The sequence below is a fragment of the Platalea leucorodia genome (assembly GCF_965183815.1).
Source record: "Platalea leucorodia genome assembly, chromosome: 20".
Lineage (NCBI taxonomy): Eukaryota > Metazoa > Chordata > Aves > Pelecaniformes > Threskiornithidae > Platalea > Platalea leucorodia.
In genome coordinates, this window is record NC_138842.1 from 8983575 (window position 1) to 8999088 (window position 15514).

At 53.2% G+C, this 15514-nt stretch overlaps 3 protein-coding genes across 34 annotated transcripts in view; 1 reads left to right on the plus strand and 2 right to left on the minus strand.

The window, feature by feature from the left end:
* Positions 1-89: 89 nt before the first annotated feature.
* H2AX (H2A.X variant histone) lies at positions 90-728 on the minus strand. The gene has a single exon (XM_082330583.1). The coding sequence runs from the start codon at positions 597-599 to the stop codon at positions 171-173; it is 429 nt and encodes a 142-aa protein (XP_082186709.1). The 5' UTR covers positions 600-728; the 3' UTR covers positions 90-170.
* Positions 729-3103: 2375 nt separating this feature from the next.
* On the minus strand, positions 3104-8494 carry DPAGT1 (dolichyl-phosphate N-acetylglucosaminephosphotransferase 1). 2 transcript variants are annotated; one of them, XM_082330818.1, is made up of 9 exons: positions 8242-8494; positions 8019-8139; positions 7721-7934; positions 7029-7175; positions 6814-6898; positions 6167-6355; positions 5434-5521; positions 4914-5069; positions 3104-3432 (listed from the first exon to the last, which is right to left on the minus strand). In XM_082330818.1, exons 1-9 carry the CDS (start codon positions 8394-8396, stop codon positions 3109-3111), a joined length of 1479 nt encoding a protein of 492 aa, XP_082186944.1. In that variant the 5' UTR covers positions 8397-8494; the 3' UTR covers positions 3104-3108. The 2 variants fall into 2 exon arrangements, with proteins under 2 accessions (XP_082186944.1, XP_082186945.1); XM_082330819.1 differs by lacking the exon at positions 3104-3432 and adding an exon at positions 3517-3708.
* A 387-nt stretch (positions 8495-8881) lies between these two features.
* Positions 8882-15514, plus strand: part of C2CD2L (C2CD2 like) — a 36245-nt gene continuing 29612 nt past the window's right edge. For all 31 annotated transcript variants that reach the window (XM_082330793.1, XM_082330787.1, XM_082330785.1 and 28 more), the window contains exon 1: positions 8882-9284. In XM_082330793.1, the coding sequence (XP_082186919.1) occupies positions 9033-9284 (252 nt within the window). In that variant the 5' untranslated portion in view covers positions 8882-9032. The remainder of the gene's footprint in view (positions 9285-15514) is intronic.

The window sequence follows — 15514 nt, forward strand, 5'->3', positions numbered from 1 at the left end:
CGGGCCGGGCCCAGCACCGCCTCCGGGCACGGCGGCGGGACAGAGCCGCGCCTTCCGCGTCCCCCACCCCCCCGCCCCCCCCGCGGATCGCAGCTCTTCCGGTGAGCAATGGGGGTGGCCCTGAAAAGGGCCTTTGTGTGGTGCCGGGGGGGGTCGGCCGGCCGGCCGCCCTAGTACTCCTGCGACTGCTGCCCGCTGCCCTTCTTGCCGGCCTTGGCGGGGCCCGCGCTGCCGCCCGTCTTCTTGGGCAGCAGCACGGCCTGGATGTTGGGCAGGACGCCGCCCTGCGCGATGGTGACGCCGCCCAGCAGCTTGTTGAGCTCCTCGTCGTTGCGCACCGCCAGCTGCAGGTGACGGGGGATGATGCGCGTCTTCTTGTTGTCGCGCGCCGCGTTGCCCGCCAGCTCCAGGATCTCGGCCGTCAGGTACTCCAGCACGGCGGCCAGGTACACGGGCGCGCCGGCCCCCACCCGCTCCGCGTAGTGCCCGCGCCGCAGCAGCCGGTGAACGCGCCCGACCGGGAACTGCAGCCCAGCGCGGGACGAGCGAGACTTAGCCTTAGCTCGGGCCTTACCGCCGCTCTTGCCACGGCCAGACATGGCGCCTCGCTACGCTGCGGGCACGGCCCCCCTCCGGAGCTCTGCGGCGAAGTGAGGCGGGAGGCCCCGCACCCAGCCTTTTTATAGCCCTCCGCAAAGTAGGGCTCAGCTCATTGGACAGCGCCACCGCGCCTCGCTATTGGTGCGTCTGTCGGAAGAATCTTTTTGCTGATTGGTCACCCGTGCGACGCCACCGCGCTTGCCCCGAGACTATTGGCGGCGGAGACCGTCCAATAAGAAGGCAAGGCGCCAAATTCATACCGTGCTGAGGCGGTTGGTGTGCTGCGGCGGCGGGGCGGGGCGTGAGGGGACGCGGCGCCGTCGCTCGGGCCGCCCCCGCCGGCCGCCGCAGCAGGACTGGCGCGGTGGCGGGCCTGCCTGCTCGTCAGGGAGGGGCCGGGCATGCCGCTGCGGTGGGCCTCCGTGGGCTGCGCTCGGGAGGAGCCGACTGTCTTGCAGAAAGCCCCTCGTGCTTCCCATCCACCCGTGGGCAGCCAAAGCAGCTACTGCGTGAGCGCTGGTGCTCCCGACAGGAGGCAATAACGCTTCGAGATCGGTTCTGTGTAAGGAGCTTTGACTGTGTCACCGCTTAGGTTACATGCGTGAGGGCTGGTGATGGTAACCCAAAGGGGCAGAGGAGTGACGATAGATGGGGTGCTCTGATGACCGAACCCACGTGATGCAACCCTGGCTGGGCTGCTCCCAGAGCTTTTCGAGGAGTGGAGTCGGTCCCTGGGCCCAGACCCTGGTCTCAGCCTGGCTCCCCTCCAGTGCGAGGCACGGGGGGCTCCCAGGACGCCTGCAGACTGAGGAGGATCCCCGCCTGTAGGGGTGTTGGGCTTACGGTGGCGTACAGGGGAAGGGGAAGAGCATTCGGGGATGTGTATAACCTACTGTGAGATCCTTTTTAGGGGATTGCGGGCATGAGCGAGATGTATTGCGGGTTGTTTAAGGGACGTGCCGAAGGTGGGGAAGGAGTCAAAGTGGACTGGGAGGAAAAAACACGGGAACGTGGAAGGAAAAGCAGGGTGAAGGCGGTGGTGGCGTGCGAACACGTTGCTGATTGGTAGCCTCTATCTCTGCAGTCCATCCTGTCTCACTAAACTCCATTTCTAGGTTTTTTTCCCAGGGTGAGGGGACTGTCTACCCTGTGCGCATATGTACACCTGGAGGCCTAAGCGCCAGCAACTGGTGTCAGGCCACAAGTCAAAGGGGCCGGTGTCTATGTGGTACTAGCAAATGGAAGGACTGGAGCATGTGCAGAGCGGGGCCGGGGCTAGGCTGGAATGCCAGCGTGTGTGATCACTAGCAAGCGAGCCACGCTAGTGAGCGAGTAGGATAACAGGCTTTGGAGCCAGGTATCCAGGACCAGATAAGGGAGAGACTGGGGTCGGTGGCTTGCTTACTGGAGTTAGGTCTAAGCCAGCTTACTGGAGAAAACCAGGTGGCCGTCTGAGAGTTGGCTACTGGAAGGCCACACATCTGGATCAGCTAGCAGAGAGATTAATTTCTCTCTCTCTCTCTCTCTCTCTCTCTCTCTCTCTCTCTCTCCCCCCCCAAGTGAGAAGATTGGAGTAAGAGCAAGCAGAGTAGTACTGCAGACCTCGGGTATTCGTATGACCCAGAGCCAGGAAATCCAGCGGCTAGTTACTGGACAGACAAAGTGTTTAAGGTCAGCTACTGAAGGGATTCATTATGTTTGTGTGTGTGTGCGTGTACACGTATATGTTTACATGAATCTACTCTACTAGCAGACTTCCAAACTGATCGGCTGGAGAGGAGGAAGAGGAGGCGGCCACTTGCACCATTCACGTTCGAGTGCTGCATGTTAGATTCTATGATGTTGATCAGTGTCACTGGACATGTGCATTTTTGCCTACCGGGAATACATTCCCAGCCTCACTACTGGATGGACTTGGGTGCGTGGAAGCGCAGCAGCCTTGCATCTATTAAGGTACCGGATTCAGCAACGTCTGCTGTCACCCATCTCAGCGTCCCTGTCTTTGCTGTTGCGTTATTTCGCTTTTCGCTCCCGTTAATCTCGTGCAGATTCTTTAGCCTGTACTCCAATGGCTGTTATGTGTTTTTCTGTCAGGTAGGCAGCAATTCTGTGGTGAACTATGGTGCCAGACACGGCTATATAAATAATGATTTGTATTTGAGGAAAAGGTAATTGCAGCCTGCAGCGTCTTTAGTTCCATGTTAATTTAAGGCTTTTACTGATGTCCTCTGTTAGGCAAGGACACAGCGATCCTTACTCTGCTAGCCCGTTCCAGACGTGTCCCATTCCACGAAGGAAGGCAGATGATAAAGGTGCTCGGAAATAAAAGCCCTTCGGTGGGAACATTCCCAGTAGCTGTGAAAGAGGAGGGAGTCTACTGCAGAAATGATCAGCCCCCTAGTAGGGCAGAAGGCCACAGAAATGTATCGTGTGACCTAGTTTCACTGCACGTTGATATTCTCGAGGCAAAGCACTGAAGGGAAAAGGGTGTCACGAGTTATTTTATTCTCAGAGTGCTCTGAGTTTTGGGTATGGTTTATAACATGTTACTCTACGTCCACGGACCAAAGACAGGATTGGAGAAGCCAGGAGAGGATTCTGGTTTACTTGTTCTGCCGTACAAGGTCTCACAGAAATTGAAGTTCCCGTCTTCTCTCTCGGGGAACAGCAACGTGCTTCTGAGATGTATAGAGATTTCACCTTTCCCACTTTCCCTAAGTGCTGTGAGTAAACATTTGGGTCATTTACTTCCCCTCTGAAAGGTATTCCCAGTAACAATGATGTCCAAGTAGCAGCGAATCTTTTCTGTCGGCAGAATCGGACAAAAGCCTTCTGTGCCCAAAAAAAAAAAAAAAAAAAAAAAAAAAGATGATTACAGTTCAAGACTGGCCCATGCAGCGTGCAGCATAGTTGCTTGCATTCTGACAGGTGTCCTGAGGTTTTCTCGGAGGGCCGGAGTAAGACCGGTTCAATCATTTGGTCAGCAATTGGAGAAAATTGACCGGCAGGTACAAGACTTTCCCCTGCTTCCCGACAGCCCAGTCAGACATCATAAAACAAGCGTACCAGTTGGTACCGGATTGAAAATGCAATTGTGCTGCCCAGGACCTAGGTAAAAATCAGACAGAGAACGGAAATGTTATAGTGTTAAATACTTTACAGGCTGGCAGATTCCTCCTTTCCAGATGGATTTGCTATGCTTTCCAGCATGCCTCGTTTCACTAAACAACAACATTTAGGCTAAATTTTTTAGATGAATAGAAAGAGGAAAGGCAGAATTCTAGCCAAAGTCCTCGGTTCTTTCTCTGAGAATCGCAGCTATCCGCGGGGGATTTCTGCGTGTGCCTATGCACAGTTACACTGTGCGAACAAGTGGATGAGATGAATGGTTGGGAACGTCTCTTTCCTTCTTAAGGAGTCTATATTATAACATAAACCCTATGGTTTGTCACGGAAAATACCTCGTGTCAAAGCTGCAATTCGGCATCCTTACAAGAAGGTGCTGCCAAGACTCCTCTGCTGTTACTGGGCTCAAGATCAAGCGGTACGTACTTCCCATTCTCTCCCATCCCCGATGTAGTCTGCCTAAGCCCTGTTTGATCTCCAGGTTGGTTTGTTGGAAGTCCTTCCTCCTGAATGGGAATGTGGCTAAGTGTCTCTTCTCTTTCCTAGTAAGAATCTCTTACCTTTGAGCTGAGGATGAAAAAAGAATTTTATTGTGGGCAACTAAGCAATGCGGGCCTTTCCAAAAGCAGTCTTTCTACTACACTACGCCTGAGAGTTCACATGCTGAATAGAGGTAGCGGCAGTATCTGTGAGGCACGTTATCCTTGCGCTTTAAGTTGCTTCAAAACGCTCCCGGCACTCCGCTCAGATTCCAGATACCACTGAGCTGCGTGCCACGTTCGTGCGAGTCCGCCAGCCAGAGATAACTCTGGGACTGTGTTATTTGGTATAACTGAAAAACAGGAACGTGGAAAAAGGCTGTATCGGGTCAGAGTGACAAGGCACTCTGCTTTCCTAATGTTTTTCTAGCGTCCAACGATCTGTGCCTCGGGAATCTTCTCAAGCTAACCATGGGACTTTGTATTTATTAGCTCCCAATGAACGGGGCGGGGCGGGGGAGGAATCTGTTTCCTCCTTGAGCTGTGTAAACCTCTGATTCTCCTCAAGTTTCACAGCTTGCGTGACTGCATCTTGCGTGAAGAGCATGATACTTTACTTCCCCCTTCCCCCTTAAAACTCTTGAGACCGATTTGGATCTGTTTCTATTGCAGAGGACATCCTTCTAGCGGAGGAACCATTTGTCTGACCTGAATGAGTAGCAACAGGAGAGTGAGATTTCGCTCGTGGGTGGGTCCAATCAGCTTTATAACAAAGTTAATAAGCGTCATATTATTGCACTCGGTGTATTCGCCATCTTCATCCGTTCCACTCCTCACATCTACTACGTGCAAGATCTTGGCTGCCTGGGGAAAGAAATATCGCACGCTATTTCACCAGGTACGTTTGATGCTCACCAGCTGCTTTTGCTCAAGATCCCTTTTGCTGTACTGTCCCTGAAGTCTGGCTCATGCTCTTACTAAAAAGACGGGACAGGCCTATGATGGTCCTGGGACACCGCTACGTGTGGTTATTCTGAAAGACTGATTATTAACCCAATCGAGTGATCGCGAGGGATGGTGATGCACCAAGCAGAATATTTTCTTTTGGATTTGAGCCAGGAAATAACCAGTGAACCCAGAGGTTCTGCATTCCCTCCCATCCTGTTCCTCTTGCATTTGATCCCTGCCTCAAAACGCGTCTGGATTTTGAACGTTTTCCGGATATTACCTTCAGAATGTTTGTTCCCAGGGCAGAGAGGCTCTTAGTTTTGAATTTGGAGTAGCTCATCTCCAACTTCCCCGTATTAGGATTGAGCCTAAAAGAAACATTAAAATTTTAGTGTGGATAGAGCAAGGAGAGAGAGAGATCCCTACGTAAGCAGACTTAGATCCCTAGCTGAGTAGTTGAGAAAGAAATCCAGTGGTGGAAAAAGCAGGAATAATCCGATACACTTAACAACAGCTGACGATACCTAGTCCCTCAGACTGGGCAGAGTCAGAAGGAGATTCCTCCCCACTGCATCCCCGATATGTGCATAAAGCTGTATAGTTTTAAGAATAAAATAGAAGAATCTAATGTCTGCAGAGACAATCGCTGACGTGGCATAGTGCCACCGAAGGCTTGCTACTAGGAAATCTTAGCAGATCTTACTGCAACAGCATTAAAAGTGGCCTGTATCAATTTCTCTTACTCTTGTAGCTGAGAATAATCATATTCTAACATCGTTAAAAATCACTCTTCTGTATCTGGGGCGGAGTGGGGCGGTCAGAAAAGTTAACTTCTTTGAGAAACCTCTACTGTATGACTCGACCGCAGCTGGCAGAGCGAGCCAGCTAACTTTTAACTATAAAACTTACTTTGATCGCTTTTAAAAAGAGTGCCTACCATCACCTTTCTTGGCTGGCGTTGGAGATAAAAGGCACAATTTGTGGTACCGTTATAGGTCACTCAGGTACATTACCTCGGCAGCCGGTGACGGGGACAAGGAATGACGTGGAAGAGTTGAGGCAATGAGTAGAGGAAGTTGAGCACTTGCGGGATGAAAAAAAGCAGCATTGTTTTGCTGAAGTGCCCCAAGATCCCCACCACGGCGAAGGTCATGCCGGCAAAGTAGCAGAAGGTGTCCCCGACAAATGCTCGAGATGGGTACCTGCAATCCACAGGGCAGAAAAGCAAAGGTCTGTCATGATCGCCGTTGCTGTGCAAATGACTTCATAACCACTGAATGTATTCCCACATGGCAGGTTAGGGGCCAAGAGGGAACCGCGGCAGATCTACACAGTGAGAACAACAACTGCAGGTATTTATGCTAAGAACTGCGGGACCAGGACACACAACCTGGCTTGCGGAGAATACGGCACGAAAAAATGGTGAGCGAGACGCATGAGGGAGCATATTCCGCGCATTTTGGTGAGCCTGTGTGACCAGAATTGTTCTAATAAAAACAAAAGCTACCAGCACATCGACGCTTTGCGCTCTTGGTTCTGGCAAGAAGCCTGTCCACGCTCCAGCGTCCCACCTACACGTTGGTAAGTGTTTTTGTTTGAAAAGGGAGAAAGTAAAGGGAAAGGACGTTTCTGAAGAAAATCTGAATGTCCATCCTCTTACCAGTTGTGGTAGAACAGCCCCAGTGTGGTAAAAAAAAAGGGAATCATGAAGTAGAGAGAAAAGATGTGATCCTCTCGATAATCCCCTGTAGAAAAAAGAAAAAAACGCATTTGTCATAAGACAGGACTGGTTGATAGCAATACCAGATACTGAAATCTAGGATTCTATCTCCCTTTGCTTTTTGCACCCGCAAACATATATGTTATCTTCCTTACCGTTTAACTCTACAATGTTGAATACAATAATGGAAGCAGCTATGACCAGAGACTGCCCTGCTTCGATTCCATTAATTCCAGCGAGAATGTTGATGGCGTTCGTGCAGAACACTGCTAGCATGCCCATGTAGACGTAGTACAGGATACCTGCAGATCAGAGCGAGCCAAGTGCTTTAGCATTCACAGGCGAAGCGGGCCCTGGTCCGATTCACCGAAGCTCTCGCTTCCTGCTTTGTACAACAACCCATCACCTAGCGATCTCGGCGAGCTTTGGTATCGCTAGCTTACTAATGAATCGCTCCCTCCCCTGCGAAATCAGCCGTCACGTGTACACGTACGTACAACACAGCAACTGCAGCGAGCCGTTCCGACACGGTGGCAGACTGCAGCACTCTGTTTCCGTCCTTCGGTCATTCTGGTGTCGGCAGCCGAGTGCCGCATGTGCCTGGCGCTCGGCTGTATCGCCAGAATCCTGGAAAAATGACTGGTGCCTATCTATGCGCGGTTGAATGCATGCCGGGTTTCTGGATGTTCTTTCCAGCCTAATATTTAGCGGGTGGAGTTGCGCCCTCTCACTGGTTACTTGAGCAAGTCCTTTGTGTGTTCCCTCTGCAGCACAGAGTGCCGTCAGATGACCCCTTCCACCGATCTCTCGCCACTTGGATGCCGGCTTCTGGCGATTCATAACTTACCCAGGTCCAAGTGCATGCCCAGAAGCACCCGGAAGGGCTTAGGCACCACAATGGTCGTGTTCCCAAAGCTGGTGAAGTAAACCATGAGCAGCGGGAGGGAAGCCATGGTAGGAAGAAGGAGCTTGTGGCGCCAGCGCAGGTTCAGAACGTCATCCGCAAAGCCCAGGAAAATCATGCAGCAGATGGCGAGGAGCGAACCGATGAGCTCCACGAACTGCAGGACAGAGAACAGGACGTCGGTTACCGGTGGCCGTTCCCTGCCCGTGCCTGCGCGCCCCCAGCGCCAGGCCAGCCTCACCTCGTCGTGAGGAAAGGACGCGCACTGCTCCTCCACGAAGCACCTCAGGAAGGGCACGGGGATGAAGCAGAAGAGGATGATCAGGAACACGGCCCCGCTGATCACGCCCTGTGCTTCGGGACTGAAAGGCAGGTAAGGCGGGGAGTCAGCCCGGCCGGCCCCGGGGCCGGCCCGGCCCGGCCCGGCCCGGCGGCGCACGGTTCGGCGGGGCAGCGCTACTCACACGGGCCGCCGTGAGGCCTTGTTGAGGTCTTCGCCGAAGAGCCGCGCGGCGAGGAAGTGGTCCTTGAAGGCCGGGATCAACGTGAGCGTGGCCACGAAGCCCAGCAGCGACCCGCCGAGGTTGATGAGGAGGGGCACGGCGGGCCAGGCCGCCATGGCCACGGCGGGCGCTGCCCCTGCAAGGGCACAGAGCGGGGCCGAGCGCGGAGCACCGCTCGCCAGCGCCTCCCGCCGCCTGTTTCCAGCCGGACGCCAGAGAGGAGGCGCCGGATGCGCGCCCCCCCCCCGGCCGTCGGCGAGGGGAGCGCCATCTTTGGCCCTGGCGTGAGCCGCCTGCTGGCGCGGGGCTCCGCTCGGACGCCGGCCGGCACCGGGGCCGGTAGCACCTTTGGCTGCGCTGAGGGCGCGCGTAGGCGCCGGTACCCGGCGCTGGAGTCTGCGTGGATCCGCGCCTGCCCCACGAAGCCAAGCTCTCCGCGCGGGAAGCGGCGCTCGCCCTGCCCCGGGGGCCGCCCCGCCCCGCCGCGCCCGCAACCGCCATGGCCGCCTTGGCGCCCATCCAGCGGCGCGCCGGCGCCGTTCCGCCCGCAGGGACGTCACTTCCCCCCCCCCCCCCCCCGGGGAGCGGGCCAGCCCCGGCGGAGAGGTGCGCCGGGCCGCGGCAGCACCCGTCCGCCTTGGTGCGAGGTGGCAGCTGGCAGCGGCTGGGCCGGCGCCGCAGCAGCGCCGGGTCCGGGCGGCGGCCCGCCCGCCATGCCTGCCGGCCCGCCGTGAGTCGCTGCGCGCCGCGCCATGGAGCCGGATCCGGGCTGGGCCGCGCTGGTGCTGCTCTTCGCCGCCTCGCTGCTCACCGTCGCGGCCTGGCTGCTTCAGTACTGGCGGTCCGCGGCCCTGCGGGCGCCGCGGCGGAACGGGCCGGCGGCGGAGGAGGCCGGGGCCGGGGCCCGGGCGCTGCTCGCCGCGCTGCTCGCCCTCCGGACCCTGCGGGAGCAGTGGCAGCGGGCCTGGGTGCGAGCCCTCAACAGCCAGGCGCGCCGGCACGGGGTACGGCGGGGCCCGGGCGGGTGGCGGTGGCGGCGGCGGCGGGGAGGGGGGGGAAGTGTCAGCGGCTTCTGGGCGGGCGGGGCCGCCTGCCCTTTGTTCTCGGGCGCCGGGGAAGCCTTCCTCGCCGGGCGCCGTCAGGGGCTGCGAGGCCTTGGCCGAAGGGAGCCGCAGACACACGGGGAGGCAGCGTCGCTTTTCGAGCAGCTGTGCGCCAGCCAGCCCGGCCGGCCGGGAGCGTCACGAAACGCGAGTATGGCACGTCGCGAAGGCACGGGAGGGTACGTGTTGGGCACCTGAGCCTGAGTCAGGTCTGATGGAACCGGCTGATGTAGCCGCTTTGAGGTTTCCACAGCAACCTCTTCCGAATTTTCTGGTGTTTCTTCCCTTTGATCTCCCAGCGTTACCGTTGTATCGGTCTGCAGTTTTGAAGTTTGCGAAGCAGAACGTGCCTCGCTGATTCCATAGAGAAATAATTGCATGGCACCTTGCGCTGCCTGCGAGGCAGGGGCTTTTGCCCACAAAAGCTGTGGTCCCAAGTCTGTCCTTTTCCAGCCTCCGACCGGGAATGTTTTTGTTTTACTGGTGTCAAGTATTGTAGCACAGAGAATATTTAAAAGCAGTGTCCACCGCTCCTGTTGAAGGGATGTATGAAGTCACCCAAGACCACGTAACGTGGATTTAGAGCGCAGACTGTTACAGGTTTCGTAAAGAAAGCCATGGCCGATACTACCTGCTCCTGGTACCCTGTATGTTGGCCATGTGGGAACGGTGAGTTTTCCGAGAGACTTTGTTGTCTCGTCACTTCTACGAGGCGAGACGCTTGAGTGTTACTACTTGGGAGAAGAGCAGCGTGTCTCAAGGGAAGTTTTGTTCTCGTAAGAAATACATAGAATCGGCCTCTACAAGTATTGTGCAGGTGTGAAAGCGGGTGGGCTGTCTGCATCAGATTGCGTACTCCTGTGAGCTGGCTGATGTTTTTACCTGCTAAATTATATCTTCTGCCTGTTACAGGTGGATCAGGGAATTGACTTGTTCTGAACGCTACCTTTCTTCACGCTTGTCTTATGTATGTCATGTCTTCCTATTTTGAGGTGTGTCAGAGACACCACTTGTGAAGCTGGGTGTTGCTTCTTGCAACTGTCTTGGGCAGATTTGGTCCATTGGACCTGTCTCACTGATGCTCCCCAGCTAGTTTTTATTGTTTTCCTTTTGAAGAAAGAAACTTTTTTAAACTTGTTCCATTGTGTTCAGTCCTTTGCTTTCTCGCCTGAAGTTCTCTCCCCTCCATGACTTCTCACCTCCTCCTTTTGCCCTGTTAGATTGACTCACCGAACGTTAGATTGACTTGGGAAGGTTGGCAGAGTTTCTCCTTTGTTGCTACTTGTCATAAGTGAAATTGTCCTTTTTAACAGAAATATTGCAGCACCGGGTCTCTCTTTCCCGCCTCAGATCTAGCTGGTTAGGTTAGAAAATGGGAATGGATGTTTGTATCCCCACCCAGGCTCTGATGGTGTCAAAGGACAGAGTATTCAGAGTTGTTCACTGATTTTAGGATGAGCTTATCCTCTTGATGGGTTTTCAAGAGATGGAGTGCTCTGTTGCCAAGAGCTTTGGGGAAAAATGGGTCTTTCTGCAAAGGCGTGGTTGATCTGCCAGACCCCAAGTTAACCATTGAACCGTAAGCTCTGCCTCCTTTTGTGAATTTGGCCCTTCCTTCTCTGGTGATTCTTTGTCTTTTAATTTCCTTTAATGTCATCAATTGCTCATGCTTAGTTGTCAACGACCAAGAAAATGGTAAGGTGCCTGTTCCAAAATAGGGTAAGAAGTTTTCATAGAGGGTGGGGGGGAAGATCGACCAGCCCTGTTGTTGTGTTGACATCCCATTTCTTGTACTACTTACGTGGAACGAGTTCAGAAACCTTCTTCGTACTCTTAAGAGAGTCAGAAAAAGAGTCCCTTAAGTATACCAAGGGCAGGAAGAGTCCAGAGTGTGGGCCTGACTCCTCTGAGAGAAGGTAGGGCTGATTATGAGCGGTAGCCTAACGAGCAGTAAGCGGGCTGTGTTCTTGATCTTACAGGATGAGGTACAAGAGGAATGAGAGGGTGGTGATGTGTAAGGTGGCTGCGAGACTACCTGCTGCAGGTTGTTGGAACGGAATCTTTTGTCTGGAACTAAATGAGACTAGGTTATGTCTGATCTGAATTCTCTCAGTGCCAGGAGGCACACAAGGCGCGAACATCGTTCTTCCACTGCGATCGGTCTGCGGCTGCGTGCTCTGGAGTCCCAAGGGCCACAGCGCAGTCTTCTGTTGGTTTTTTCCTCAAGACATGACCGATCCAGTTCCATCTCCTCCTCCTCACTTCATTACTGATTTTCTCCATCTCCGAGTTGATGCTCGTCATTTCTGCAACTTTTTATTTTTTTTTCTGGGAGGAGGTAGTTGGCCTCCTGCCCAACCCCCATGACTTGGAGGGCCAGTGGTTTTTCTGTCAGGGTGGCCTTCCCTTAGGCTGCGTTGGTTCGCGGCACCTTCTTCAATTTTATCCGGTGCACCCTCCAGAGAGGGATCCCCTATCCATCACCCAGGGGACGTGCCTTCTAGCCGTGCAGCCCCAGCTGAAGGGACTAGGTTATGTACTGTAAGATTATGCTCTCGATAGTTACACTGGGTAAGATGCGAGAAACTTGATCTGGTGTTTAACACGTCAGCTGCTAAAGTTCTTCCTTCTGCCTCCCTCCGTTCCTTTCTCCCTCCATCTTCCTCCCCGCCTTTCCCTGGTCATGCAAATAGCTGGGTGTGGCGTAGAACCTGAGATCTGCATCCTGAAAAAGCGGTCCCTTTTGTTGCGGAAAACTTGTGAGTGTCAGGATATGCTTGGCCGATTTAGTGTACAGAAGCAAGAACCCTGCAGACCCTGCTGCTGTTGAACCCTCAAAGCCAGCTGTTTCTTTTTGTGACCGAAAGTAAGTTCGTTCTGATACAATGCATATTGCATTGAGGGGAGTCGCTGCCGTGAGTGACGCTCAGCGGCCCCCCCTGCAGTTTGCTCGGTACAGCGGCTCACGGAGGGCGAGCCACAGCAACGGCTGCTTCTCTTTTCAAGACCTGACGGGAAAGTTGAGGGCCGTTCTCTGGGACGGAGTGTGCACAGGCAGCGGCCTTCCCTCTTTGGAGAGAGGACTCGGCAAGGGACCGCACAGAGGCGAGAACATTTGCAAAGCGCCTCCTGCTGTAGAAGCGCACCCTCTCCTTCCGTGCCCCTCTTGTCAGAATGCTGCGGTCGTGGTGGTCAGGTGTCAACAGTCGCCCATATCTGATACGCTGTGTTCTTCTGTCGCGTGCTGAATTCCTCAGATTCTCACAAAATGACCTGAATTTTTAAGTTCCAGAATGTAGAACTGCTGTAAGGTGAAGATTAGCTGATGGCTGAAATGGCACAGAGGCCCCTGGAGGGCTGTGCTTCAGTTTCTGCTGCAGTTGCTCCTCATCTGGAGCAGGTCTACTCAGAAAGCGGCATTGCCGCAGTGAGTTGCTGGGTCTAAAAGCTGTTCTCTGAAGTGGGGCCCAGTGGTTATCCTGGGGGGGCTGTGTCTTCTGTGGGATTCTGGGTAAGATCGGGAGTTACCTGGAGCTGCTTACATCTGTTTAACTGGGAAAAATACTCCATCTCAGACCTTTTTCTTCTCCTGCCCCTCAGGCATCCCATTCCTGCCAGTGCCCTGCTTTCCAGCCACAGAATTCCAGCACTCTGCCCCCCTGGTCCTCGTAAAATGGGATAAAGTGACTGATCGTGCTTAACTGGGAAAGAGATAACCACGATCTTTTTGCTAGCATTTCCTCCTTGAACCTTGGAATTAAGACATGGAAATTCTTTTCGGACACACAGAAGAAACGGCACGGACTTCCGTCAGGGATGGAGGTGGAAGACTTAGCGTGCGCCCTGAATCCAAGTAACGCTCGCAAAGCCACAGAGATACGTAATTCTCTTTCAAGATAACTATTTATGTAACGATTTCAGTCGCATCTAAACTTTGTGATCCATGTAGAGAGTTACTGTATTGCGATGTTTGGCCTAGACTCGCAGCTATCCTTTATAATGGAGTTGTTTTTGACGTATCTCTTTTTGTCAGGTGATAAAACAACTGAAAATTAGCATTTTGTCTTTTTGCTGGCGCTTCGGGGCTGAGTTTTTGCGAGATGCGTTCTGCCGAGGAACTCTTCGCTGACTTACACGAGAACTTTCACGTTACAGCCTGTAGCGTCAGGAGACTGTGCCAGTAGAAGAAGAAGTAAGACCGTTTTAGTCTCGGTCGTTGCAACTTTGCTAACATATTGCAAGACTGAGTAACTTTTCATTGCGTGCCCTGAGGAATTATGTTTCTGAGCAATCTAGGGGGCTGCCAAATGAGAAGAGAGGAGGGACTTAATAATATGAAAGCGCTAACTGTAACTGAAAAATATTTTTAACAATACCCCTGTGGTCTTTTAAAAGTTCTGTGCGATTAGGTGAAGTCAGCCCCAGGTTGACTACAGCCTTCCCGTGTCATCCACGCACACCTTCTGAAGACGGCAGAACGGGAGACTTGTTCTGGGCTGGGTGTGTGTTAGGTTTTATTTGTTTTGTTTTTGTAACCAAGTTGCATAAAGGATAGTCCTGCTGTCTGCCGAGATCTCAGAGGAGAATCCGCGTCTCCTTTTTTGTGGTGCATTGTAGTTTTCAGGTAAATCTCGGTTCAGAACCAATGGCAATTCTGTCTTTGAAAATGTACTAGCCTTGTCATAAAAAGCGTTCCCTGGCAGTCCCATCCCTGCCCCCCCCCCCCCCCCCCCCCCCCCAGTCCCCGTCTCCTACAAAATTATTCTCGCATCCGATGGAGGAAAGAGACATAAGGCCTGATAGCGCTCATTGCAATTGGCAGCGGCTCCTTCCCCACTCCTGGTCTGACTCCACCTCTGCTCTCCTTGTAAGTCCTAAGGGGAGTCGGGGATAGATTTATCCTTAGAAGCGAGCGATCTCACTTTCTCCCGGATAGACCTATTCTTAGCTCCTTTTGCCATCACTTTTTTTTTTTCTTTTTTTTCTTTTTTTCATTTTAGCTGTATCGACTGGCAAAAAGCTGTAAGGAAATGTAGCTCTGCAAAGCTGGGTATAATAGAGGAATTATTGTGGAGGAGTGGATGGTTGTGAGTACGTCAGGTTCTCAGCGTGGATGCGGAATGGTGGAGGGTCTCAGCCCTCAGATTGATAAGCCCGCTTCCACAGGCTTGTTGGTATGGCTGGGGAAGAACTGTAGATTCCTTTCTTGATTGCCTGCTCAAGAGCCATCTTTACCGTCCTCTGGGTGTGCTGTCTCATTTTCCGTTCTACGTAGTCCCAAGAAAGGGAAAGGAAAAGGCTGAAACTGGGGTAGAAGACTCACGGTTTGCCAGAAGACTCATGGTTTGCCATAAAAGGATAACGGAGAGAGGCTAGCGTTCCAGAGTCCTAGTCCTGGAGGAACGCTGCTCGGTTGCTTCTCTTCTGATAGTCTGTTTCCTTCTGTGGTTTTGTTGTTTCTGCCTGGCTTCTTTCAGCTTGGTGAATTTTAAAAGAGTACATCCTAATCTCGTTCAGGTCTATATCTGCCCACGTTTCCTCGTGTTTCCGAATCGTGGTGAATGTGAGAAGGTAACGCATGTGGTAGGAGCTTTATAGGAGCGTGTTTGTGGTCAGCGCATGCCAGCATTTGAATTTGGGCGGATTCTGCTAGCAGTGTGATCTGAGGGAGTCGACAGCAGGCAGATGAGGGTCCGTCCGCCTCCCTGCTGCGCCTCATTCTCATCCCTGGTACTTGAGAGAGCGGCTTCGGTCACAAGGTGTCGCTTTTTTTCCGTAGATCTTTAAATGGTAGCATCTGGTATTTCTTATTTCCTGTTTGGATTTCAAGTTACTTGCCTTAAAACGGGGCAAAGACTTGAAAGGCATTGAGTTGCCTCTCAAGTGCATGCTACCCTCCTCATTTTATTTTTCCTCTGTGTTTTCTCCCTGCCTTGGGGTACATATAGATTCACGCTACCTTGCGTGTGCGGTTCATTCCGAGTGGGCTGAGTAACGAGATCTTTTGAAGTTGGCCAGCAGCTCCCAGTTCGGTGAGACTGTGATGTATTGGGAAGAACAGGGCAACAGCTTGCCGCTGATGATTACGTACTTGAGTCATTGGGCAGAGGTTCTGATCGTGGAGAGAAAGG

Excerpts from the sequence above, each read along its gene's own strand:
- H2AX (XM_082330583.1), bottom strand. The coding sequence starts at position 599 with ATGTCTGGCCGTGGCAAGAGCGGCGGTAAGGCCCGAGCTAAGGCTAAG.
- DPAGT1 (XM_082330818.1), bottom strand. The coding sequence starts at position 8,396 with ATGGCGGCCTGGCCCGCCGTGCCCCTCCTCATCAACCTCGGCGGGTCG. Across the intron at positions 6,356-6,813 it reads GGGCTGTTCTACCACAACTG|GTACCCATCTCGAGCATTTG; the intron begins GTAAGAGGATGG and ends TGTGGATTGCAG. Across the intron at positions 5,070-5,433 it reads TGGGAACAAACATTCTGAAG|GCAGCCAAGATCTTGCACGT; the intron begins GTAATATCCGGA and ends TTCTTTCCCCAG.